The 27,127-nt window shown below is 45.9% G+C and overlaps 1 protein-coding gene and 1 long non-coding RNA gene across 8 annotated transcripts in view; both read right to left on the reverse strand.

Annotated features, from left to right (window-relative positions):
• The window catches only part of CAMTA1 (calmodulin binding transcription activator 1), a 913,233-nt gene that overhangs the window by 31,520 nt on the left and 854,586 nt on the right, over nt 1–27,127 (reverse strand). For 3 of the 6 annotated variants that reach the window (XM_028487896.2, XM_028487897.2, XM_028487895.2), the window contains exon 1: nt 1,860–1,997. In XM_028487896.2, the coding sequence (XP_028343697.1) occupies nt 1,860–1,997 (138 nt within the window). Of the gene's footprint in view, nt 1–1,859; nt 2,004–2,793; nt 3,071–4,354; nt 4,507–27,127 lie in introns of those variants that run through there. The other 3 variants (XM_028487894.2, XM_055083802.1, XM_024125296.3) reach the window with 3 other exon arrangements.
• Nucleotides 23,677–27,127, reverse strand: part of LOC114485958 (uncharacterized) — a 3,721-nt gene continuing 270 nt past the window's right edge. The window contains exons 2-3 of one of the 2 annotated variants that reach the window (XR_008616962.1): nt 25,849–26,041; nt 23,677–23,859 (exon numbers count right to left, since the gene is read on the reverse strand). This is a non-coding gene — a long non-coding RNA (uncharacterized lncRNA). Of the gene's footprint in view, nt 23,860–24,913; nt 26,042–27,127 lie in introns of both variants that reach the window. The other variant, XR_008616961.1, reaches the window with a different exon arrangement.

The raw sequence follows: 27,127 nt of genomic DNA on the forward strand, positions 1-27,127 counted from the left end.
AAAAAAAAAAAAAAAAAAAAAAAAAAAAAAAAAAAAAAAAAAAGAAAAAATGCCTGCAAAAATAAAAAGGCAGAGGATGGTTATAATGTCACCCTCACTAGAACTGTCGTGACATGTTTAGAGGAGCACAGTCGGGCAACCCCGACCTGCAGCAGAATGACCTTGACTCGAAAGGCCCAGGCACGGCTGCTCTATACACACCAGACAGACACATTCAGGGGCACACGGAAGTCACTCGGTAGTGAGCAAAGAGGGAACTTCTTTGCATTAACAAAAACAGCTCCACTTCTATCACATAAGGTGGACACAGATATTTATTGAAAGAGTATTCAATAGCAGTTAATATGGGATCAGACGAAAGGCCAGTTGCCAGATAGTTGAGCTATAAAATGACACTACTCTCCATTCCCTTTATGCAGCCTGTGTTGGCGAAAGAAAAAGGATTTCATGGGACTCTCTTATTTTAGCCATGAGATAGACAGTAAATAATGTTTACTTCTTTTTATAAAACAGTAGTATCAGGTGGACAGGGAGCCTTAATAATATTTTCCTTTGTGCCAAGTCTTTCCTTTTCCATTGATTTCTGAAGATAGGAGAGAAATAGGAAGGAAATTCCCGGAAAAAGGTTAGTTTCGGGGGTGTGGTACCGTATGCTTTGTTTTCATCTATTGTGATGAAATAGATGTGTTTCATCTATTATTAAAAATATTACTAATACTTGACATTTACAAGGATCACAAAACTCCAAATGTTCACTTTAAAATATAATTGTTCAGAAAAATAATCAACATTTATCTTGAAGAGAAAGAGGGAGAATTATTTGAGGTTTTTAGGTGATGTCTCAGTGGTGGAGGTAAGAAACACCATCAGTCCCTTTAAATTCATTCTAGGGGACTTCCCTGGTGGCGCAGGGGTTAAGAATCCGCCTGCCAGTGCAGGGGAAAACGGGTTTAATCCCTGGTCCGGGAAGATCTCACATGCCACGGAGCAACTAAGCCCGTGCGCCACAACTACGGAGCCCACACTCCTAGAGCCCATGCTCCGCAACAAGAGAAGCCACCGCAATGAGAAGCCCATGCACTGCAACGAAGAGTAGCCCCTGCTCGCTGCAACTAGAGAAAGCCCGCGCGCAGCAATGAAGACCCAACAAAGCCAAAAAAAAAAAAAAAAATTCATTCATTCATTCATTAAAAAAAAATTTATTCTAGGGCCTCCTGAAAAATAATTTCTGCCTAGGAAACTTCCCGAAAATGAAGCTCCTAAACGAAATGGACATAAAGCCTTCAAGACTAATGGGACTCTAAAATAATATTTGATGATTTCCCTGTACCTGACAGTAATAATGCATTCATCACAGAACTGATGAAAAAGCATTTGTAACAATGACAGAATGTATAAGGTTCTACTATTCTGCACTGAGAAATTACAGAAAGAGTTTCTCTGGGCCCGTATAAAACAATTATGTTTTCTATTTATACTTAAGATAAAGATAGAACACAAAACACAAAATAGGCTCTAATTGAACTCTGAGCCCAGCGAATCTGAGTCATCTCTTGGCCTCTGTTCTGTCACTGGATGCCTGCCCTCCCGCTGGCAGGTAACTGCAGTGATTTCTGAGATCAGTAAGTGATTCAAGGCTTAGGGAGGTGAACCACTGAGAAGCCCCACAGTCCAAGGCTTCTTCCCTAACACACAGAGTTGAATACTCAGAAACACAGGGACTGCAAAGCGCCCCCCTGCCTCTTGCCTCTTCCAGGAAGGGCGCCAGCAGCAGCAGAGAAGGGGATCGTGATCGACAGCCTCGCACATCAGTAAAACATTAGACACCGTGAAAGGCGACAGTCCGCGCAGACTCGTACCTGAGCTTGGCTTCCTCCGGTCCCACTCCCGCCACCCCCTCCGCTGCTTCCTCCTCCGCTCCCCTGCTTGTGCTGCTGGGACCCGGTCATCTCAGCCATCCTCCTTTCCATCTGCTCCAGTCGCTCAAGGATGGACATCCTGAACTGGTTATCTAGGGCAGAACAAGGAAGAGTGAGGTTGTGTTCTGGAAGAAGGGCCATTAACACGTGGCCTAGGCGAGCCTGCAGGACGGGCATCCAAGATGGCCACCAACCCAACCAAATCACCGGCCTTTGTCCAGGCTGGATTTCTCCAGCGCGGTAGTGACCCTGACGCTTCACACAAGACTGCAGCCTCGAAAGCAGCCCAAAGTTCTCAGCTAAAGGAACAGAAAACCCCTTTTTGTCAAGGTCCTGGTTTCAGGTTCCTGGACCTCATTCCTTTGGCAAATTCCCCAATGGAAACCTTGAAGAGAGATCTGGTTGATAGGCCCCTAGAGCAAACAAATGAAATGAATACAATTTAATTTAAATCACTGGAAGAAAGCAATCACTATGGGAAAGAAGAACACACACAACCCCACACAGATATAGATATCTAGATTTTTTTTTTTTAAGTAGTATCTTTTACCCACACACTGGAAAAAAAAAAAAAAAAAAAAAAAAAAAAAAAAAAAAAAAAAAAAAAAAAAGAAAAAATGCCTGCAAAAATAAAAAGGCAGAGGATGGTTATAATGTCACCCTCACTAGAACTGTCGTGACATGTTTAGAGGAGCACAGTCGGGCAACCCCGACCTGCAGCAGAATGACCTTGACTCGAAAGGCCCAGGCACGGCTGCTCTATACACACCAGACAGACACATTCAGGGGCACACGGAAGTCACTCGGTAGTGAGCAAAGAGGGAACTTCTTTGCATTAACAAAAACAGCTCCACTTCTATCACATAAGGTGGACACAGATATTTATTGAAAGAGTATTCAATAGCAGTTAATATGGGATCAGACGAAAGGCCAGTTGCCAGATAGTTGAGCTATAAAATGACACTACTCTCCATTCCCTTTATGCAGCCTGTGTTGGCGAAAGAAAAAGGATTTCATGGGACTCTCTTATTTTAGCCATGAGATAGACAGTAAATAATGTTTACTTCTTTTTATAAAACAGTAGTATCAGGTGGACAGGGAGCCTTAATAATATTTTCCTTTGTGCCAAGTCTTTCCTTTTCCATTGATTTCTGAAGATAGGAGAGAAATAGGAAGGAAATTCCCGGAAAAAGGTTAGTTTCGGGGGTGTGGTACCGTATGCTTTGTTTTCATCTATTGTGATGAAATAGATGTGTTTCATCTATTATTAAAAATATTACTAATACTTGACATTTACAAGGATCACAAAACTCCAAATGTTCACTTTAAAATATAATTGTTCAGAAAAATAATCAACATTTATCTTGAAGAGAAAGAGGGAGAATTATTTGAGGTTTTTAGGTGATGTCTCAGTGGTGGAGGTAAGAAACACCATCAGTCCCTTTAAATTCATTCTAGGGGACTTCCCTGGTGGCGCAGGGGTTAAGAATCCGCCTGCCAGTGCAGGGGAAAACGGGTTTAATCCCTGGTCCGGGAAGATCTCACATGCCACGGAGCAACTAAGCCCGTGCGCCACAACTACGGAGCCCACACTCCTAGAGCCCATGCTCCGCAACAAGAGAAGCCACCGCAATGAGAAGCCCATGCACTGCAACGAAGAGTAGCCCCTGCTCGCTGCAACTAGAGAAAGCCCGCGCGCAGCAATGAAGACCCAACAAAGCCAAAAAAAAAAAAAAAAATTCATTCATTCATTCATTAAAAAAAAATTTATTCTAGGGCCTCCTGAAAAATAATTTCTGCCTAGGAAACTTCCCGAAAATGAAAAAATGAAGCTCCTAAACGAAATGGACATAAAGCCTTCAAGACTAATGGGACTCTAAAATAATATTTGATGATTTCCCTGTACCTGACAGTAATAATGCATTCATCACAGAACTGATGAAAAAGCATTTGTAACAATGACAGAATGTATAAGGTTCTACTATTCTGCACTGAGAAATTACAGAAAGAGTTTCTCTGGGCCCGTATAAAACAATTATGTTTTCTATTTATACTTAAGATAAAGATAGAACACAAAACACAAAATAGGCTCTAATTGAACTCTGAGCCCAGCGAATCTGAGTCATCTCTTGGCCTCTGTTCTGTCACTGGATGCCTGCCCTCCCGCTGGCAGGTAACTGCAGTGATTTCTGAGATCAGTAAGTGATTCAAGGCTTAGGGAGGTGAACCACTGAGAAGCCCCACAGTCCAAGGCTTCTTCCCTAACACACAGAGTTGAATACTCAGAAACACAGGGACTGCAAAGCGCCCCCCTGCCTCTTGCCTCTTCCAGGAAGGGCGCCAGCAGCAGCAGAGAAGGGGATCGTGATCGACAGCCTCGCACATCAGTAAAACATTAGACACCGTGAAAGGCGACAGTCCGCGCAGACTCGTACCTGAGCTTGGCTTCCTCCGGTCCCACTCCCGCCACCCCCTCCGCTGCTTCCTCCTCCGCTCCCCTGCTTGTGCTGCTGGGACCCGGTCATCTCAGCCATCCTCCTTTCCATCTGCTCCAGTCGCTCAAGGATGGACATCCTGAACTGGTTATCTAGGGCAGAACAAGGAAGAGTGAGGTTGTGTTCTGGAAGAAGGGCCATTAACACGTGGCCTAGGCGAGCCTGCAGGACGGGCATCCAAGATGGCCACCAACCCAACCAAATCACCGGGCTTTGTCCAGGCTGGATTTCTCCAGCGCGGTAGTGACCCTGACGCTTCACACAAGACTGCAGCCTCGAAAGCAGCCCAAAGTTCTCAGCTAAAGGAACAGAAAACCCCTTTTTGTCAAGGTCCTGGTTTCAGGTTCCTGGACCTCATTCCTTTGGCAAATTCCCCAATGGAAACCTTGAAGAGAGATCTGGTTGATAGGCCCCTAGAGCAAACAAATGAAATGAATACAATTTAATTTAAATCACTGGAAGAAAGCAATCACTATGGGAAAGAAGAACACACACAACCCCACACAGATATAGATATCTAGATTTTTTTTTTTTAAGTAGTATCTTTTACCCACACACTGGAAAAAAAAAAAAAAAAGATTTTATTTTCTGATCCAGGCTCTAGCCACAGACACACACATACATTAGAGCTGGGGTTAGGTAAGAGCAAATGCAAAGGCCCTGAGGCAGAACGTTCCAGGAGCAGAAGCCACGTGGCTGGACCACAGCAGAGAGGAGAGCAGAAGATGAAGCTGGAGAGGGGGGTAAGGACCAATCAGGACACAGTTAAGAACACCGGCTGTGCCATATAATAGTTGTGTCACTTTGAACAAAACCTTTGGTGTCTCAGTTTCCTTAACTCTTAAATGGAGTTAGCAACTGTCCTTACCTCCGAGGGGTGTTGAGAGAATTTAATGAAGTAACAGATGAAAATGCTCAGGACACGGGTAAGTCCCAGATAAGTGGGCCAACCATCAGCATCACCTTGTGGCATGTGAATGAAATGTCCTGGGAAATTGATCAAACAGCTGTGACAACACAGTTCTTCCTCAAAATTGCTAACGGCGTCACTATTTTCAAAATACAGCCAACTGAATCATGAAAAGGAGTACACCCGGAGAAGAAATATTTTATCAGCGTTCCTTGCCATCCTGACTCTAAATCCTGACACTAGTGAGTAAAGCGTATCGATCCTACGAGAGATTAAAAAGTGGACGGAGCTAACACTTACAGAATCCGTGCCAGTCACTGTGTAAATAACTTTACAAATGTTAACTCATTTACCCTCACGGCCATTGTGTGAGGTCGGTCCTGTCACTGTCTTCATTTTACAGATGAGGACACTGAGGCATGAAAAGATACCTAGCTTATCCGTCTCCAGGACCCGGAGCTTAGCCCCCATGTGACAACAGGAAGGGAAAGTTATGGGAAGAGAAGAGGCACACGGATTAGACAGTCTTACCCGAGGGAACAGAACTTTCTTCTCAAAGTAAAAAGATAGTAAATACCTGTTTCACGGGGAAGTTTTCAATATTGAATGTCAAATTGATCTCACTTTTCTAAACCACAAAAGCAAGAGGAGGCAGACTGCTTTTCAAGAATTGTGGTATTATTTTCTTAGTAAGCTATTTCCAGGAACAACATGAGAGGAAAAAATCCTTCCTCTTTAAAAGTGAAAGGTAACGTCTCTGTTCCAATTTCATGCAGACAGATGTGACGAACTCCGAGGACCCTCTGAGCATCTCAGTGGCACAGTCACGGATGGGGGAGTAACCCTGAATGGATCTGCTTGTGATGCACTGGCCATGGCCGCGGTCATCCTGTGACCACTAATGGAAAACAAAGTGACTTCAGAGTTGATTCTAGAATCCTTACTCCACGCCCTCCTCATTAGAAAACGGAAATTTTGTAGAATGTGGGACTTCTCCATCTGGAGCCAACTGAGGACAAAGAATTTTACCTTTTCAAGAGTGTGATCCCAAGTGGAGCGGCAGTTGTCCTTCGTGGTATGTTTATAAACTCTCCCTGCTTCCTGCTGATCCTGCCAGCCAGACAACCACTCATCTCTGAACCCACCCAGGGACTCTCACTCATCCCACTGAAACAGCTTAAGCCTCTACAGCCATGGTCTGATGATTTCTCCTGCCAGCCTGCAGATCTTGCATCTATTAAGTGAGTGTTCAGAATCCGACTCGCTTCTCTTGGAGATCGGTTTGCACTTGTCTGGAGCAAAGTGGCCAAGATTAACATGCCATGTCATGCCAAGGAGCAGAAGGGCACAGAGCTCGCCACCCGGCTGTGCTCAGCCCGTCGGGGTGGCTCTGTTCTGGACGCGGCGGTGACAGCGCAGGCAGCCCCGGCTCGACCCCCCAACCCCACCCATCCCCCACCCATCCCCTGCCCAGCGTGGACACTGCAGACCGACCCTCCCCGACATCGCGGAGCCAGGCCCTGCCAATGCATCTCCCCGCCGAAACACGGTCACCACGACGCCTTGTCTGCCCCAGGGGTCATTGGCTCCTGCTCCAGGGCTGCGTGTCCAGCTTCGGCGCCACAGTGGACTGTGCAGTCAGCTCTTGCATGTGATTCAGCTGCTCTGAGAAGCACTTCGTGAAGATACTCAGAAGCAGTTTTTTTGCCTCTTAAGAAAACTATATCGTGCAGAACGGCATCTTTGAGCCTCTTGACTCCAAAGGGGGGAGGTAGTGATGATTAAAACATGAAACAACTGAGCTGGCATGCCAGAGGGTCAGGTCTGTGCCACCCTGTGAGTCAAGAATCGGAGCCTTTCTGATCATACTTCCTTTCCTCTGTAAGGCTTCCTCAGATGGATAAAATGATGGTCTCCACCTCTCCATGACTGGCAAGTCAAAAGCAACAACTTGAGGCTGGTTTCGGCCTAACAGCTTTATTAACTAAAACATTATTGGAAAACACTTGGCAAGTTCAGAGCCGTCTCTCATCTTAACTGTATATTGTGTGAAATTACAGGATGAGGGTAATACAGTTGGAAGCAAAAAACTTTTTCTCGTTAAGAAAGTACATTTAAAGATCTCTTTGTTCGTGCACAAATATTTATTGAGCACCTGCTGTGTACCAGGCACTGGGGGCGGCTTAGTGAAGAGATCCCCGTGCTCCTTTGTTGGCCAACAAATAATTTCTGCAGCCTGAATGAACCTGGGTTGTTAAATTAATGCACTGTGGAGGCGGGGAGGAGCGGAAAACAAATACTGTACAGAGTGAGGGGGCTGAGGAATTTGGCCGCAGTCTTGCCCATGATGTTTCAAACAGAGCCAACAGTGATTCAGCTTTGGGGGGGTTGCAACCCCCCCCCACCCCGTCCTTAGGACAGTCTGAGTGAAGCGACTGGACTGCTCCCCCGTGAGACCCGGCTGCTCGGAAAGTAAGCTGAGGGCACCCACTTCCCGAAGCATGTGAGCCTCCAGGGTTATACGTCTGGGTCCCCCCTGCGGCGGCAGTGGTGCCTGGGTGCCTACCCTCCGCTCGTGCCCGCCGCAGGCAGTGTGCCACCCGGGTGGAGGCGTCTGCTCAGCCTGGCGGTTCTCGGGTGTCAGCAGGCATCAGAATCACCCGGTGGGCTTCCTGAAACACACTGGTGGGGGCAATGCCCAGCTTGTTTTGGCGTTAGTGTTGGTGTTGGCTTTGCTAGGTTTGGGGGAGCCTAGAGGTTGCATTTCAAACACGTTCTCAGGTGACGCTGATCCTTCTGGTCTGAGGCCACATTTCGAGCACTGCTGCTCTAGCCGCACGGCACAGGGAGGTCAGCTCGGTGGTGTGTGACCACCGAGAGGGGTGGGATAGGGAGGGTGGGAGGGAGGGAGACGCAAGAGGGAGGAGATATGGGAACACGTGTATATGTATAACGGATTCACTTGGTTGTAAAGCAGAAACTAACACACCATTGTAAAGCAATTGTACTCCAATAAAGATGTTAAAAGAAGAAAAAAAAAAAAAAGAACTGCTGCTCTAAGACCCCAGCCTCCTTCCTCAAGAATGAATCCTCTTTCCACCCCAGTGCTTGTTAAAGAAGGACCCCAGGACCACCTGCTCGGGCAGAAGCACAGGTTCCCAGCCAATGGGGACACGCAAAATGTCACCTCCTGTACTTCGTTCCCGGCCCATGCACACGGGCTCTGCCAGCGGCATTGGGCTGTACATCTTCTCAGGCACACGGCCGGTTCAGACCTGACGACACTCGAAAACGATTTAAAATCCACCTCCTTGCACTGCTCTCTGCAGCTAACCAGGCACCACCCTCTCATCCCCATCAAATCTCACCTCTTTATTACTTTCTTCTTCTTCTAAGGGGGATGTCTTCCCAGGTGTCTGTCTGTGCCTCCTGCTTGTCTCTAAAGCAGTTTACTTACTTGCGTGCTTTCAGGGAATGAGATCTTTCAACTACCATGCAGCAATTCCTTCCCACTACATTCAAGACGCACGCGCCCCCCTACCTGTACCCCAGACAAAAGGTAAATGATGCTGATGGCTTTGCAGCAGGTGTGGCTCATGATTCATTCCAAGCCTCTTCCCGAGCCCGTTCGAGCTGCACCCCTTTTAGCAGAAGCGGCATTTCTAGACTGGGCAGCGATGATATGGTGGAAAGAACACTGGAGTAGAGAGAAGAGCTCCAGGTTTCATCCTGTCGCTCTGTGACTCTGGAAAAATAATGACCACTTTGCACCTCAATTTCCTCTGTAAAATGGGAATATCACTATCTATGCTGCCCGTGAAGATGACATAAACTGAATTTTAAAAAGTGATCAGACTCTCTTAAGTCTGAACTACTGTTGGACGGGAACCTTTTACCCAGTCATACCCCTGGAACATTAAAAAAAATAGTAAATTTTTAAAAATTTTTGGATAATTGAGATTCACAGATGAGTTGCAAAGATGGTCGAGTTCCCACATACCCTTCACCCAGTTTCCCCTGATACGAACATCTTACGCAATTAGGGTACATTTGTCAAAACTCAGCAACTAACAGTGGTATGCCACTACTATTCACTAAATTACAGACTTGAGTTAGACCACACCATCAGAACGGAATTAGAAGTAATGTATTTTTTTCTGTTCCAGCATCCAACCAAGGATACCGTGTTGCATTTAGCTGTTAAATCGCCTTTCTCTTCTCTGATCTGTGACAGTTTCTCAGCACTCCCTCATTTTTCACAATTTGAGCAGTTTTGAAGACTACCGGTCTAGTACTTTGTAGATGTCCCTGCCTTGACGTTGGCCTGATGTGTTTTCTAATGATTAGACTGGAGTCACGGGTTTTTGGCAAGAGGATCACAGAGGGGAAGTGCCCTGCCCGTCACACAAGGGGGGGTAAATGATGATGTACTGCTGATGTGGACCTTGATCATTTGCTCTATAAATCTAGAGTGCTCCATGATAAAGTTACCATTTTTCTCTTTCCATACTCTATCCTTTGGAAGCAAGTCCCTAAGTCCAGCCGAGCAAGGGGAAGAGAATGAAGTTCCACCTTGTGGATAGAGGAGTATCCACGCATATTATGTGGAGTTCTCCTATAAGGAAGATTTGCCCTTCGTGGTTTATTTACTTGATCAACCTTTTATCTGTACTAGTATGAACTCATGTATATTTATTTTACACTCTGGTCATCATCCGATACAACATTAACTGCCCAAATTGTCCCAGCAAGGCCACTGGGAGCTCTTTCGAGCTGGCTCCTGTGTCCCTTGCACATACCCTCAGCCTTTTTTCCTTCTTTTTCGAGCACTTCCTTACTTTCTGGCATTACCGGATGCTCCAGGCTCATCTTTTACTTTCCCTGTCCCAGCCCTAGAATCAGCAATCTCTCTAGGGAGCCCTGGTTTCTTTTACCGGAGAATGGCATTTAGAAACCAAGATCTGGGCACTAGGTGTGCTCATCGCTGCTGGAGTGTCACTGCCCCTGGGGCCCCTCAGTGCACAGAGCTAGGGCGAAGTTGTAAGTATAACAGCCCATGTATGCACACATATCTATAATTATTCTTCTATCTATATGAAAATAAACATGAGTTCATACAATGCCTCCAACTCTAACAGAGCACTGCAGTATTCATTCTACCCTTCTAGGGGGCATTTTAAACATAGATAAAATGATGGTGGAAGTAACTGTGTTACCTGGATATAATAAGTCGATAAAATAAATGCTGAAAAGAAACCTTCCTGATACGTTAAACTACAAAAAGGGAAGCCTAGGCCTAATTTCTGTATCTCAGAAGTACAGGTACAGGATATAGCATGTAGTATATCCAACTACTTTGTTATCCTTCGGTTCCTAGAGTTTTCCAACAACACTAGAAAACATAAAGAAAAATACACTCCTAATCCCAGGGTAGCTCTGAGTATACAAAGATCAAGAAGATGAAAAAACATTTCTGGCCAACTGCTGGCCCGCTTCACGTCCCCTTTTCTCTTGCTGGGTTCACCCCGTCCAAGCGTCTCCTTAGGGCCACTACACAAAGTGTCGCACGGCACAGCAGCAGTCATGGGTCATCTCTGCATCTCTCTTTGACAGGGATTCCTAACCCTCGAAGCGACTCATTTTAAAAATGTCCCCAATTAATACTGACCTAAAATTCCTAAGCAGTACCAAAGTTTTAACACGGAAAAAAACTTGATGAAGTCAGACACCCACAGTATATTTTAAGTTCAGAAGGTTTGGGATTTGCTGCTGTAAAAATGGAGAATCCCAAGTGTTTGGGCGTCTGATGAAAGAAAGCGTCTGTGTCAGGAACCAGCGACTAGCTAGACTTAGGCTAGTGCTAGTCTTAGGTGTTCGGCCGCACCTAGTGTCTCCTCTAGATTATGCACAACTCACTTTAAATCTTGGAACTGAATTGATTTTCATGACTGTATTGAGCAATACAACATGAAGCAATTTCTGACTTTATATCAGATAATCTTGCTAAAAACCACTTAACCGCCTCCCCTGTGTCCTACAAATAACATGTCAGGTGTTTGCTATGGCAGGGAATGCTCTTTGCTGACGGCCTCGGGCTACTTTTTAGGGGTCCCCTCATACTCACTGCTCTCCAAAGCCATCAGGAATCTTACGGGTCTTTGCGCCTTGGGTGACGCCAACCTTTCCCCATGTCCACGTGGCGACCTTCTTATTCTTCAGAGTGTGCCTCAAACATCCCTTCAGTTTTATTAATCGTAGCTGCCGCTGAGCATCTACGTAGGCCAGACATTCCACGTGTATTACCTCTAATCCGGAAAACAACTCTGATTTTCCTCTTCCTTTTCCAGATGAGGAAGCTGAGGCTCCGAAAATGTGTTACTTACCCGAGGTCATAAGTATCAGGGCAGGGATCTGAGCACAGGTTAGACTCCAGACCCACGTGCTTTCCAGTCTACCCAGCAAATCTTCATGTCTTGCTCTGTGTCCTGATAGCACTTAGCAAATGAATGTACAGTTATTTTCTTACACATGTCATTTCTACCAGAGCGAGCTGTCTGCAAGTCTTGTATCCCTGGTATCAGATACAGAATGGGTGCCCACTCAGTGGAAAGGAATATTATTTTCTAATTTAAGCTTCTTCAGAAGCCAATTTATGGATGAGATCATTCAAACTCTGGGGCAAGGGCTCTGAGTGGCCTCTGCTCTCCACAGTGGGCTCCCAGGGACGCTACTCCAATTAGCCAGTTTTACCCCTTACTCCCCGGGGAAAGAAAGAGCAGTCAAAATGATCAGAACCCAATGGAGGTGCCTTGAAAGCACGTGAAAAAGCTCTAGGCATTTACCTGGCTGGCTGCCCTTTCCTGGGGGCTCAGGTAAGGGAATAATGTAACTGTGCTGGTGAAGACCCTGGCAGAAAAGCTGAGGAAGATCTGACTCTTCACAGACACAAACTGGAATTTCACAGCAACGTCACTTTCCTTTATCCACTGAGCTTCACATTATAAATACAGACCCCTACCTTCTAGGTATTCCTACTTTTCCCTGGTGAAACGGACTGTTTGGAACACAGTGGCTGGCAGCACACCTTGATCTAATTAGTTACAAAAGTGCTTAACAGGCTAAGCTGTTGTGGAAACATGACATTTTTACCGGGTGAGACCAAAGAGACGTTTTCTAGAACAGCCTCAGAAAGTGGGCATGGATTTGCAGGGCCTGAAAATCAGCCAACAAATAACATCTGCAAACCGGAGCTTGTTATTACAACTGCTCGACCCGGGCCACCACCGGCCTTGCTGCCAGAGCAGAAGAGAAAGTTTTGCCTTGGCAGGTAAATGAATGAAGGCGCGATCGTCAAATACCATCTGCTATTTTAAAACGCGTTATTTGTGGCTTGAGCACACATGTGCCCTCCCGTTGCTATCTGGACTGGACACCAGAGGCCATGTCTCTCGTTCCATTTCCAGCCCCGGGCTGCGCTGGCAGGAAGGGTTGATGAAGCAAAAGGAGGCATGACTTGGGCTATTTCTGTAGAGAACTGTAACTGCTGCTTTGGAAGCCTCCTGCATTTTGCAGGAAGCTCAGAAATCCGGGAAACACAGAGTCGCTTAATGCCTTCCCAGAATCGAGGGGCCGCTGGAGTGCACGGAGCCGCTCTTCCCCAGCGAGCTACTGAAGACGTCCAAGTGCAGAGGAGAGGGTGAGGCCCGGCCGGAGATAAGGCACAAGCTGTACCACTCTGATTTTCCAAAGCAGTGGCTAAATTTAGCCTTAGGAAAAACTGCCATCCTCCACTTTTTCAAAACTCCCTAGTGCTATGGACCAAAACACTAGAAATGACATCAGCAATTCTTCTTCAGACTTTCTTCATTGGCAGGGATGTGGGATTCATATTTCTTCTCGGTCTGTGTTTCACACTGCTCACGAATTCAGAGTCTTGGGCACGACAGGGAAAAATCCTTTACGCCGACGAACAGCGGTGAGGAGACAAACCGTTAGAGGGCTGCAAAGCCCATCTACAAGGACTTCTCCTTTGAAATCTTTCGGTGCTAGAGCCGGAGCTGCACGAGGGCGAAGATGTCCAACCTCTCCTCCAAGGACAAGAAGGCTCAGTGGAACCCAGGGCGCTCAGCTGGATCACGCCGCGGCATCCAGCATGTAAGGGCACCTGAATTACGCGGCAGGCAACCTCACTGTCAGTCACGTAGCGAACCAACTGCAGTTCAAGGCAGCAAAACTGCAGCTAATTAGCGTGGGAGCGAAGGAAACTGGGAACTCTGACACAGATTCTATACCCACCGTCATCTCATCTACAAAAGAGGAGCACGTTTCAGGTTTGCTAGCGTCCCCCAAAGCAACACAGGTGGAGGCCACTGCCTCAACAGTTTCAGCACCCAGTGAAAAAGAGAGACATTATTATGAGCGCGGATTGAGACATTCTAGAAATGGATGAAGTGACGGAGGAAAGCCTGTTACCAGACACCAGCGGGGTCTTTAGAGGGAAAAGCGCCGTAACAGGACTTGGAGATGAACAGCCATCTCACCTGGACGTAAGGATGTGCGCGGCGGATGAACTTTAAATGACTTGCACGGGGGAAGCGGAAAAGGAAAACCCTGCCTTTGAGAACTACAATGGCCAAGACGCAGTACGAAACGCACGGGAATCGTCAAGGGGCGAGAATCCATTAATTAACCGCCGGCAGGTTGTTCTGGGGTGCCCAGCTGTGCCAAAAAAAAAAAACCACTCCGAGTCCTCGGGGAAGAAAGATGGAGAATCAGGGCCAGAACAGACTCATACTGCAAATGTTGAATGTCGACTGCACACCCGCTGCTGGGACACCACTGCCGGGCACTGGCCAGGGCCCTGGGGAGGGAACGACGAACAGCACAACTCAAGTCGCTGTGGTGGCCGCCAGGGACGCCAAAACCAAGTAAGACATAAACAAGCCTTCACTTCCAGAACCTCAGCCTCATGGAAATAGAGGGGAAGGAAGGGAGACCTCGACAGTTTACGGGGCCAGCACCTGCCTTTGCTCTGCTCGCCGCCATCTTCCCGAGGCCTGGGACATAGTGAGCCCTCAGTAAATACCGAACGAGGGACTGCTTTCATCTGTTCACAATAGAAAGTGTGGATTTCAAGCAGAAGAAGCTAAAGGAGATTGCGTAGAACAAAATATTGGTTTCCCTTCATCATTTCTAGGTGACTTTTCTCCAGCCAAGTTACTAAAAGCAGTTCCTTCCCTCCTCTCGGGGCCACGCTTTCCTAATCCCATCAAACAGATCGGGGGACCAGGCATCTGAAAACAAACAAACCAACAACTGACTGAGACCAGTACATGATAACGCTTTCACCTTAGCAGCCGTGCTTTACACGGTTGGGACGGAGACAATGGGGAGAAAAGTTGAAGACGCAGTAAAAAAGAAAACTCTGCGAGTAAAGATGTGTTACCAGGTGGGGCAAAGATGTAAAAAAAAAAAAAAAAAAAAAAAAAAAATCCTGGCTGCTTCTAGTGAACGCTTCTAATCATAAGAGACGTTATTTGCCCTGAGCTCCTGGTGGTTTTCCGTATCTGACTGAAAAACCACGTGTCCGGGATTCTAGTTGAAACACTCCTTCTCTCGCTGTTTCCAATTCACTCTCCATAAGTTATTTAGAGCTGCTGCTGGCAATGCTTTTCTTCCAGGGCTAATTGTAGGGATGCCATCTGCACAGATGTTCCAACTGTCCTGCTACCTCGTGAGAGAGTTTAAGTCCAAGAAGTTCCACAAATATGTATTTTTTTAAACACTGGATTCTACAGAGAACTCAAAAGTGTATTAACTACAATAGTTTTCTTTTACAATGCCATAAGATTCTGTCAAAATCTGGAATAAATATAGGCAAAGAAGTCCTTTCCAAATCAATAGACTGAAATGCCTGTATTTTTTTTTTTTTTTTTTTTTTTTTTTTTTTGTGGTATGCGGGCCTCCCTCTGCCGTGGCCTCTCGCGTTGCGGAGCACAGGCTCCGGACGCGCAGGCTCGGCGGCCACGGCTCACGGGCCCAGCCGCTCCGCGGCACGTGGGATCCTCCCGGACCGGGGCGCGAACCCGGTTCCCCTGCATCGGCAGGCGGACGCGCAACCGCTGCGCCACCAGGGAAGCCCTGAAATGCCTGTATTTTAAAAGAAGTAGCTGTATGACTTTAAAATACTGGATGTATTAAAAAGTAAGTCAAAATAAATAAAATGATCTAAAGATACTATTTTACAATTTATCATAGGCCTTTCTGACAAATAGAGAAATCTTTAAAAAAATCCAAGTTATACCACTTTAATCATTTTATTCCAAAATAAAATATTTCTCCAAGGGAACCACCAGAGCTGTAGAAAAATTTTAGCCATTAAGCTCCTTTTTAGTACTGTCGTGATCCCTATGAGGACCACTTTGTGTCCTGGCTCCAGACACCACATAAAAACACATCAAGGGCTGCTCTCCTGTGTCTGCAGGCTACTTGCTTCCGCACTTTGAGTTTGGGAGGCTGTAACTTGGTACTACATTTCCCATCAGGGCTCCACCCCTAAACCAGAGTCATCTTCAAATTTTTCAACTTCCAAATGAGTGAGGCCTGAATGAATGTATTAGTGAGGCCGCCATTCAAACATCCCTTGGATTAGGTGAAAAAGCTAAAAACAGAGTGGTTTTCACGAAATGGGGATGCAACTTGATTTCATACAGTCGTGGGGCTGTCCTCTCTTGCTGTCCTCATGGAAGTCCCCAAATTGGGCTTATTTAATCATCTCACTCAGTGTACAATAAGTCTCCGACGTACGAATGAGGTCCGTTCCGAGAACGCGTTCGTTAAGCCCAATTTTTTCGTAAGTACAACAAAGTTAGCCTGGGTGCCCAACTAACACATAGCTATATAGTACTGTACTGTAACAGGTTTATAATACTTTTCACACAAATAATACATAAAAAACAAACAAAAAATAAACATTTTTAATCTTACAGTACAGTACCTTGAAAAGTACAGTAGTACAGTACAACAGCTGGCGTACAGGGGCTGGCATCCAGTGAACAGGCAAGAAGAGTCACTGACTCGAGGAGGGAGCGCAGGTGGGAGATGGCAGAGCTGAAGGATCGTCAGCAACAGGAGACGGAGGGCAAGCTGCAACGTCACTCACGCCTGACATTGATGGCACAGGTTCTGGTTCCTTGCTGGATTCAATTCCATCTACCCTCCCGAAAAAACGATCCCAGTGATGTCTGGGTAGTAGCTCTTTTTTTCTCATCATAGATGACAGGGTAGCACTGGATTGTATTCTGAACGGCTGCTGCAACCTTCGTGTACCGTTCTACGTTCAGGTTCTGTGCCTCAAACACTAACAGTGCCGCCTCAAATAAAGAAAATCCCATGCCATTTCCTGCATCGTGAATCTCTTCTGTTCTTCAGCTACTTCTTCCTCCTCTTGTCTCTCTTCATCCTTTCTCTGGGCCTCCGTTTCCATCAGGTCTGCAGTCTTTTCGCGTCGCTCCACTCTCTCAATTATTTTCACTTTTGTTTTCCATCGTGATTGCTTGGAGCTTCTTAGCACTAACAGCTACATCACCACTGCTTTCACGCTTGCTTCGGGACATCCTGGGCTTGAAATAAAGATACTGTACTGCTGTACTCTATACAGTACTATAAAGTACACAAAAGCACAACCACTTGTAGAGGATGCACGCACGTGACAGTGTACGCCAGACACGTGAACTTACGTGACTGCACATGCGAACACAGGTTCGCATCTTTAAAAGTTCACAACTTGAAGGTTTGTACGTAGGTGACTTCGCGTAGTTGATCTAAAGGTTCGGGAGCAGTTAAATGATGGAACAAAAGGTCAATAACTAACTCAAATGGCAGTGGGCGCTAACCCTGGGACGCATCCCTCGCAAATCCCTAACGCAGCTTTACCTCTCTTTTCTCCCCTCTTCCTCTCTTTCCCGATTTCCCTTCCCTGCCCTAATCCATTCCCTCTCAACCTCTCTACTTCCCTCCCTGCCCTCACTTAACTGGAACCAATCCTGGATCTAGGTATGTCTCTTTGAGGTGGCTGATAAAAACACTCATGATTAACAAGAGATTAGGTAAGACGACGCTTCATGAAGAGAATAAAATAAAGCTCGGGTAAAACCGTTATACAGAAAAGACATATTAAATCCTCTAAAATGGTTAACTGTGAGTCCCAAATTTGGCTGAAGTTAGCAAACAAAGCAAAAAGGAAGGCAGTCAGTTTCAAGATCACTGTCAGTTGCTGTGGATAATATGGCTCTTCCAGGTACTAAGAGCCGAAAGAAATGTCTCCTCCAGATGCTTATCAATAAGAAAGGCTGTGATGCAATGGACCTCAACATCCTTGCAATAAAGGCAATACTGGGGGACTTCCCTGGTGGCGCAGTGGCTAAGGATCTGCCTGCCAATGCAGGCGACACGGGTTCAAGCCCTGGTCCGGAAAGATCCCACATGCCGCGGAGCAACTAAGCCCGTGCGCCACAACTACTGAGCCTGCGCTCTAGAGCCCACGAGCCACAACTACTGAGCCCGCGTGCCACAGCTACTGAAGCCCGCATGCCTAGAGCCCGTGCTCCGCAACGAGAAGCCACCGCAGTGAGAAGCCCGCGCACCGCAACAGAGTAGTCCCTGCTCGCCGCTACTAGAGAAAGCCCGCGCGCAGCAGCGAAGACCCAACGCAGCCAAAAATAATAAATAAAATAAATTTAAATAATAAAAAAATAAAAGTAGGTGAGTTGACTGTTTTACATTTCTTGAAGGAAAATCTTTCTCTAATTTAGTTGGTTCTTAACTGTTTGTCATTAACTCTCAATGGATTTCTCTTCTGCTGGCCCTTAACTTTCAAAAAGTCCCTTTACTGCAATAAAATAACCCGTTCTCTTCTTAGTTGGAAATGAACACATCTGGAGTTAGCGATACGGCAGTGTCCTGTATAGGGCATTTCTTTCCACAGTTCTTGATGGAAAGAGAGAAGCTGCCAATTTTTAAATCCATTTGACAATAAACAGAATCAAGTCAGCTCCCTGTTTCCAATGTGGATCCCTCCATATCTCTGGGCACCCCCGGAGTGACTGCCCAGGCCTGCTGAGTGATACCCCAAGGCTGACATAAAACATACAGATGAAGGATATTTAAGGGAAACTGGACTTGGACTTCCCTTGTAAGAAAAGAACCCATACCAACGATTCTTACCCTTAATGTCCATGGCCTCTTAGACGGTGACGAAAGCTACAAATCCCTTCCCAGAAAGATACATACATACAAAGTTTTGCATGTAATTTCAGGAGACTCAGAGCCATGGGACATCTATGGATTCCAGGCTCAGAACCATTTCGTGAGGTAACATCTCAGTAGACCATAAAAACAGAATGTTGTGTTAAAGATGTTTTGGAAACACTGGGTTAAACACCACTAAGTACATGCGTATTTCTTTAACATATGACTTTTCAGAACCTTATTATTCTAACGTGCACTCTAAATTGCTGGGGAAAGCTAATGGTAGGTGGTGTGTCTCCTAAACTTATCTGAACCTTTTTTTTTTTTTTTTTTTTTTGTAGGGGGGAGCTTCTTATGAGCATGTCCTGTAAGTAACTCCCACAGAAGAGTTTAGGAACTGAAACTAATCCTAAAGAATACCAAGACATAGACAGTCTCTGAGTTATGAAATTCCTGGTCCACTTTCATACACGGGTTCAAGCCCTGGTCCGGAAAGATCCCACATGCCGCGGAGCAACTAAGCCCGTGCGCCACAACTACTGAGCCTGCGCTCTAGAGCCCACGAGCCACAACTACTGAGCCCGCGTGCCACAGCTACTGAAGCCCGCATGCCTAGAGCCCGTGCTCCGCAACGAGAAGCCACCGCAGTGAGAAGCCCGCGCACCGCAACAGAGTAGTCCCTGCTCGCCGCTACTAGAGAAAGCCCGCGCGCAGCAGCGAAGACCCAACGCAGCCAAAAATAATAAATAAAATAAATTTAAATAATAAAAAAATAAAAGTAGGTGAGTTGACTGTTTTACATTTCTTGAAGGAAAATCTTTCTCTAATTTAGTTGGTTCTTAACTGTTTGTCATTAACTCTCAATGGATTTCTCTTCTGCTGGCCCTTAACTTTCAAAAAGTCCCTTTACTGCAATAAAATAACCCGTTCTCTTCTTAGTTGGAAATGAACACATCTGGAGTTAGCGATACGGCAGTGTCCTGTATAGGGCATTTCTTTCCACAGTTCTTGATGGAAAGAGAGAAGCTGCCAATTTTTAAATCCATTTGACAATAAACAGAATCAAGTCAGCTCCCTGTTTCCAATGTGGATCCCTCCATATCTCTGGGCACCCCCGGAGTGACTGCCCAGGCCTGCTGAGTGATACCCCAAGGCTGACATAAAACATACAGATGAAGGATATTTAAGGGAAACTGGACTTGGACTTCCCTTGTAAGAAAAGAACCCATACCAACGATTCTTACCCTTAATGTCCATGGCCTCTTAGACGGTGACGAAAGCTACAAATCCCTTCCCAGAAAGATACATACATACAAAGTTTTGCATGTAATTTCAGGAGACTCAGAGCCATGGGACATCTATGGATTCCAGGCTCAGAACCATTTCGTGAGGTAACATCTCAGTAGACCATAAAAACAGAATGTTGTGTTAAAGATGTTTTGGAAACACTGGGTTAAACACCACTAAGTACATGCGTATTTCTTTAACATATGACTTTTCAGAACCTTATTATTCTAACGTGCACTCTAAATTGCTGGGGAAAGCTAATGGTAGGTGGTGTGTCTCCTAAACTTATCTGAACCTTTTTTTTTTTTTTTTTTTTTTTGTAGGGGGGAGCTTCTTATGAGCATGTCCTGTAAGTAACTCCCACAGAAGAGTTTAGGAACTGAAACTAATCCTAAAGAATACCAAGACATAGACAGTCTCTGAGTTATGAAATTCCTGGTCCACTTTCATCAACCACAGACCCCAGTAAGGTTATTTAGGTTAATGGTGAATGTCCCCCAGGGACTAGTATGGGAAAGCGACCCCACATCTGTTCCCACCGTCTCCTTTCTTCCTTCTTAGGAGGCTCCTCCTCTTACTGCCTATGGTTCAGTCAATTCCTCCTCAGACAACCTTTGACACGTACACCACCTCTTTAACCTACATTCTCCTTCCCTTTTCATTGTTGTAACTCTTCGAGATACTAAGGATTTCTCTCACTCTCTCTCTCTTTGTTCAAGAAAAAAAATATGATTGTAATTATCATGGATAATAATAATGGGTTATGTTATCAAGAAACTGAAGTTATTTACTCTCTCTGGGTTTATTCCTCTAAAAAGTTAGAGAGCTAGACTTTGTAATTTCAGAGAATCATTTTGGGTTCTACCCTGTGAATTAAGAATCTTCACCAAGGGCTTCCCTGGTGGCGCAGTGCTTGAGAGTCCGCCTGCCGATGCGGGGGACCCGGGTTCGTGCCCCGGTCCGGGAAGATCCCATGTGCCGCGGAGCGGCTGGGCCCGTGAGCCGTGGCCGCTGAGCCTGCGCGTCCGGAGCTTGTGCTCCGCAAAGGGAGAGGCCACAATAGTGAGAGGCCCGCGTACCGCAAAACAAAACAAACAAACAAAACAAAAAAGAATCTTCACCAAGAAGTTTCCCTTGACTGAAGTTATCTTACATATACATTTATTTCTATTCAAGCCGCATATTTAATATTCAATATTCAAATGTGAAGTTCACTTTTTTTCATCTGTTTTAGAACATGTAAGTGTAGGCTATGTATTTATATATCATGTAGATTAGGCAGTTCAGTGTTTTACAGTTTATATGTGATATATGCATATGCACACACATTATTTTAATTTTTTTCTCCTGCAAATTCAGAGTATCTATTATGGATTCAAAAGGTTTTTGTTCTCCGTCTAGCCTGGGAACCTACCCACCATTTGTTGCACTGTTTATCTGGGAACTATTATTCAACTGCTTTATAAGCTTTTAGAACATCACCAGCCTTAGGCCGGGCCCTTCCTATTTTTTACATTATTAGATAAAACATCTTTCACACACACACAAATGCCAGGGGCATTGATTCTGGCTAGAATGGAATGAATGGTTTCTTTCACTAGAAAAGACACAAGGGTATTTAAGGCAATTCTTTGTTGATTATTCCAAACCACAGAGTGAAATATTAAGGACTTGAATCATATTTTCTGAAAATGGTCCTAGGGACTGTTAATCGGCACCCATTTAAAGGTCTACTGAAACGTAACGATTCTGGTGTGTCTTCATTTAAAATGGGACCGTGCAAATGAAAGCATGGAGTGAGCCTTGTTATGAGCTTCTGCGGTTTCAGAACGAAGGGTGCTTTCTTTGGGAATATGATAGTTAAGGGTGAAGATTAGCACAGTACACCTGCCCAGCACCCCTTTCCTGGTCCCTGGCCATGGCACCGTGCTTCTCATTTGGGAGATGCCCTATGCTCAGTTCAGGTGGTTCTCACCACAACTCTTGTCTCCAGGGGTGGGTGAGCCAGGTCTTGCTAATGAGAGTACTACCCCTCCTTATTCAAGTGATTGGACACATGAGTCAAGCTGGGCCAGTAAGGACAGAACATTTCCTGGAACTACTGGGAAAGAAGTGCCGTCTTCCTGGAGATATTTGCTAAACTGGCAAAACATAAGCCTGGAGCTTTGAGCGGGTCATCTTGCTACTGCTTCAGGAACCCCTGCCCGAGAATAAAATCAACGGAGAGGAGAGGAGAGGAGAGCCAGGAGAGGGAGAGACAGGTTTCTAATGACATCACTTGAGCATCTGGAACCAGCTATACTTGAAGACAACACCAAAACTGGACTTCATGAGAGTCAATAAATTCTCTTTTTTACAGAAGCCAGTTGGAGTTGGAGTTCTGTCACCTAAAGCTAAAGGAAGAGCCTAAGGTGAATCCATCAGCTGAAATGTGGATCCTTTTACTAAATAAGTCCTGGTTAAATTCTGCTTCCACAGACACACAGACACACGCAAATCAATATCATTAAACAGACCTTAGTGGTAGTACATAAGAATCATCCAAAGCTCTCTATAAAACATGGGATAAATTTTGGCAGAAAAAAGCTGTCATGCTCATTTGAAACATTCTGATTACCCCAATAAATCAGAAAAACAGAGAGAGGTATACTGAGCTCCTGCCTAGCTGGCGATCTTCTGTTGTTGAATTAAATACCTTCAGAAGTATCCTAACTCATTCACGCCTTACGTTACTGTCAAACTGACTATCGTAACAACAGATACATCCCACACATGAGAATCATTACAGAACACTGCGATTTAAAGAGAATTATGAATTATCTGGTCCAGGGACTTTCGATAGGTTTTGACTGTGGCCCAGAGAAAGAAACAGAACCCAGTACACACACACATACACGCGTGAGCACACGTTGCACACACACACACCCCTGAAACAAAAACTTCCCAAATTGATACTTACCCATACTATGAGCAGTGCATTCTGATTTTAATAACTGATGATGTTGACCACTAAGTTAATTTCCTGAACCACTACTAATAGGCTTAGAAAACAGGTAAGGCACTGATCCAGGACTGTGAGGCGATTTACCTACGATTTCTCATTTACTTAGAGACAGAGCTAAAACAAAAACCTAGTGCTCATCCTACCATATTATATTCAAGCAAACAGTTGTTACCTATACACATTCCTAGACAGCAAGCTTCTGGCCAATCTTAAGAAATCCCGAAAGGCGACTAAGACCCTGCTATTTTACACTGACACAGGCCAAGACTTTTAGGGCCACTTCGAGACCACTTAAATGGAAACCCAAATCCACTACGGACCTTGAATGGACCTGAATGGGACATCCTGTGGAGTTGGTGTCTAAATTACCGACAGGGAGGACTGAACTGAACGCACGAAACAGGATCAGAGTCGGGTGTGTTTTAGAAGTGTCTTGTTATGTTCTTCTCACTCTATCCAAGGAGTAACTCCATGCACATAATTTTTTCGTTAACTAACAGTATTTATGAAACTTCCCCTCCCAGGTTCCATTACGCTAGGGGTAGTCGGGGAAGATACAGCCTCAGTGCCACCCTGCACCGCCAAGAGATGCTCATCTAATCTGGGAGATGAGGGGAAAGGGTTCATTAATGAGATCAGGTGTGAGTTAGGCTCAGTGAATAAGGAGGAAGAATTTTAAATGGAGAGCGGGAATGCAATACACGCTGAGTAGCTGCTGGTGGACAGGGGAAGGCGGACTAACAGAGTGGGATCAGATTTGGAGGGTGGTGAAAGTCAGAAGAAGAAAGGTGAAAAAACGTAGACTAACTGGTCAATTGTGGTACTTGATAAATGGTAATTTAATATATTTGGAGGCACTTATAACAAAGAAAAGTCGGTCTTTTGACTTCAGGACAATCCACACAGGAAGGGTTAAGACCATCACCGATGACCTTCATGATCATGAGCTCCAATGTCCTCAGGTGAGGGGTCACCCAGCAGGTTCCCAGGCGCTTCCTAAGTGTTCAACGTGAACAATGTTAACATGCAATCTTTACGGTAATTCAGTGCACCGTGTCTAGACTTCTCCCGCCATCACCCAAACTTCACTGACGGCTGGCGGAATTTCCACGGAATATAAGAAACGCATGGTGTGTGAGGTGTAATAAAGACAAAATTAAGCCTGTGTCACCTCTACAACTGACAGAGCGCCTAGAAGGCAGTTCATGGCCTGCCTCTAGAAAGTGTGGAAGTCTTTATGGAATGAAAGTCGTTTACTAACTTCATTTGTCCCCATTTCACCTTCCTGGACACTCACTTTCCTTTTGCCTACTCCCTCTTTATTTCACCTCTTCTCACTGCTTAATAGGTATCTCTGTAAGCTCCCTTAAACCCCCTTTAAAAAAATAAAAAAGGTTAGGTGTACGCAAATAAACTACATCGCGTGTGGATGCCAAAAGCTTTTTGGCAAAGGAATATATAACTGAAATAAACTCCCAAATATTCTGCTTATATAGTGTGACCAGATGCCACGGTTGATATTTAACAATGAAGACCTGGCACCACTCTGGTGGTGTCTTCTTTCGAAAAGGTCGATGGGATACCAATATTAACCCATGTTGAGTCAGACAGAGCAAAGCCCTCTAAATGTGAGAAGATACAGCAGGCACACAAAAACAATTGGGAAAGGGATGGGGAAGTGAACACTGCTAAGGAAGAATAAAGGACTTCCCGAAACCACGTGGCATCGGCTCAAGAACGGTGCCACGTTTAACTAAATGGTCTTTATTGCACTTTCTGGGTGAAACCTAAAGTTGAGCTTTCAATAAATGTATATGTCAAAACAAAATGTAAAAATAAAATTTTCCTTAAACACTTTTTAAAGGCAGCCTACAAGTACAGTTCTGCAACATCAGAAGTTCACAATGGCAAGGATCGAAAACATCAGAAAAATTATGATGGTTCCCAAAGGAAATTCTAGGTTACCAAAATGGACATTTCTGGCAGTGCCAGAAGGCGAGGGATCGTGAGCTGAGCATCTTAATTATAGCCATCGATACGAGTCTCATACCTTTCCCGTGGGAAACTTTCAAGGTCAACTGATTCTTTAACTTCACCATCCTTCTCGTGTGAAGTAAAAAATTTTCTGTGCCACCTGTTACCCATGTTTTCTACGACAGCCCAACATGAACGTCCTGCAGCGGGGCCAGCTGCTGTTACAGGCAGGAAGGCCCAGCAGAGCCCTCCACAGAAAACCAAAGAAAATAATAATGTGTCTCTGCGTGTCTATCACAAAAGCGGAAGAGTTACCAAAAAAAAAAAAAAAAAAAAAAGCGTTAGAGTTAATAAGAATCCTTAAAGGATACAATGTTGTTATTAACTACTGCATTAAATACTGTGTTTCCATTTCGGTTATTTGGAATACAATTAATTAGAATGCCTGGGTCCAGGTCCCTTAGGAATTCCAGGCAGTCCTCTGCTGTTTTCACCAATCGGAATTTATTTCGGAAATGCATACCCTGTAAGTAAATGCTATTTTCTAGAACATTAAACATTATTATTCCCGAAATCTAACACTAAGAAAAAGAGAAACATAGGCTTATTTGCTATCGTCTAATTTTGGTCTTAAAGTAATAAATATATTTCTATAAACAAACACCATGGAAAGCGCTACTGCTTAACATATGTCTTTTTATCAGGTTCCCAAGCAACAGTTTCTCTATGTGACAGATTCTGTAGGGAAACTCTCCAAACAATTCCTTTAGACAGAGAGAGAAGAGGACTCCTTTATATACAGCCAGCCATTTGACCGTACGTGACACAACTTTGGGGGAATCACAGTTTTTAAATTTCAGGTTTTGGCCTCACTGATGGGAAAAACATAATGCATTCAAACAAACAAATACACGAGGCACTTCATAATTATCTGAGAGCACTTCTCATGTTCGCCGTATCTGCTTTGCCAATTATATCAATATATTTCAGACTAACCAGTAGAAATCATACCAAGCAATGGTGGACAAAATCCAAAACAGGCTTTAAGACTGCCATCATTCCCTGGTGAAGTAATTGATTAGGAAGATTATTTGCAAGAGTACTATATTTTCGGAAACTTGATGCCTGCAGAAATCCACGAAGATTGAAAAATGGTCTCAAACCTTTGCCCACCGTCAGGACCGGCCCTGACATTGGGCCATACCTAGGAAACCAAAGCAGGAGAGATCTTATAAATGCAAGAAGGCCACGCGGAGCCTGGCTGCTGGAAGCAAGGGTCAATGCGCCTCTCCGGTCCCTGCTCTGCAGGGAAGCAAAGCTCTCAGGAAGTTCTTCCAAACCTTTAGTCTCTGAACTCAACCAACTTTCCCCGCCGTGTTCTACGCACGAATTAATAAAACGTTCATTCACTCCATTGGCCTGCTAGGAAAAGGCAGCCTCCAACCGCCTTGTCCCGCAGAGGCGTCTGGGGCCGAGGGCCAGTCTGTCCCTGCTCCTCTCCCCTCGCCCTTCTCCCCGTGGAGCGGGCGCCCGGCCCCGCCCCTCTCCCCACGCCTGGCCGCGGGAGCGAGCACTCATCCGAAAAGCCCGCCGCCCAGACGCGCCTCGCAAACGAAAACCAGCCGGCAGCCCCACGGGCGTCCGCGCCGCTCGCGCCCGGCCACTCCCCGCACGCGCGTCTCCAGACCGCCACTCACCCAAACACTCCCACGAGCTCGCGCGCACACGCGTGTTCTCACACCCACGCCAGCCCCCCACCGCCTCGCAGCAACACGCGCGCGCGCTCCTGGCCTCGCTCCTCCCACTCCCCCACTAGCTCCACGAACACGCGTGGTGCCATCCCCCTCACCCACACTCGCTCGGTAAACACGCCGGGCGCCACGCGCACTCGGGCCTCAAAACACACTCAGTCCCTGCGCTCTATCAGCTCACGCGCCCCCTCACCCTCCCACTCGCACCGTAAACACCCGTGTCCGCACCCCCGCTCCGCAAACACGCTCATGCCCTCCCCCTCGCTCCATCAACACGCGCTCCGCACGCTCAGCCAAACACCACCTCCCGCACGCTCGCCCCGTAAACACGCGCTGGGCCCCACGCACACTCGCGCGTCCAAACACACTCCTCCCTCGCGTGAACACGCGCGCCCCTCCCACGCGCGCCCCCGCTCCTCGACAAACGCGCGTGTCCTCGCACCCGCTCCTCCGACACACTGGCTCCCCCCTCGCGTAAACACGCGCGCCCCCGCCGCGGGCACGGGTGCTCCCCACGCCCCGGCCGCGGCGCGCGCCCG

This window comes from Physeter macrocephalus, chromosome 3 (assembly GCF_002837175.3).
Source record: "Physeter macrocephalus isolate SW-GA chromosome 3, ASM283717v5, whole genome shotgun sequence".
Classification (NCBI taxonomy): Eukaryota; Metazoa; Chordata; class Mammalia; order Artiodactyla; family Physeteridae; genus Physeter; species Physeter macrocephalus.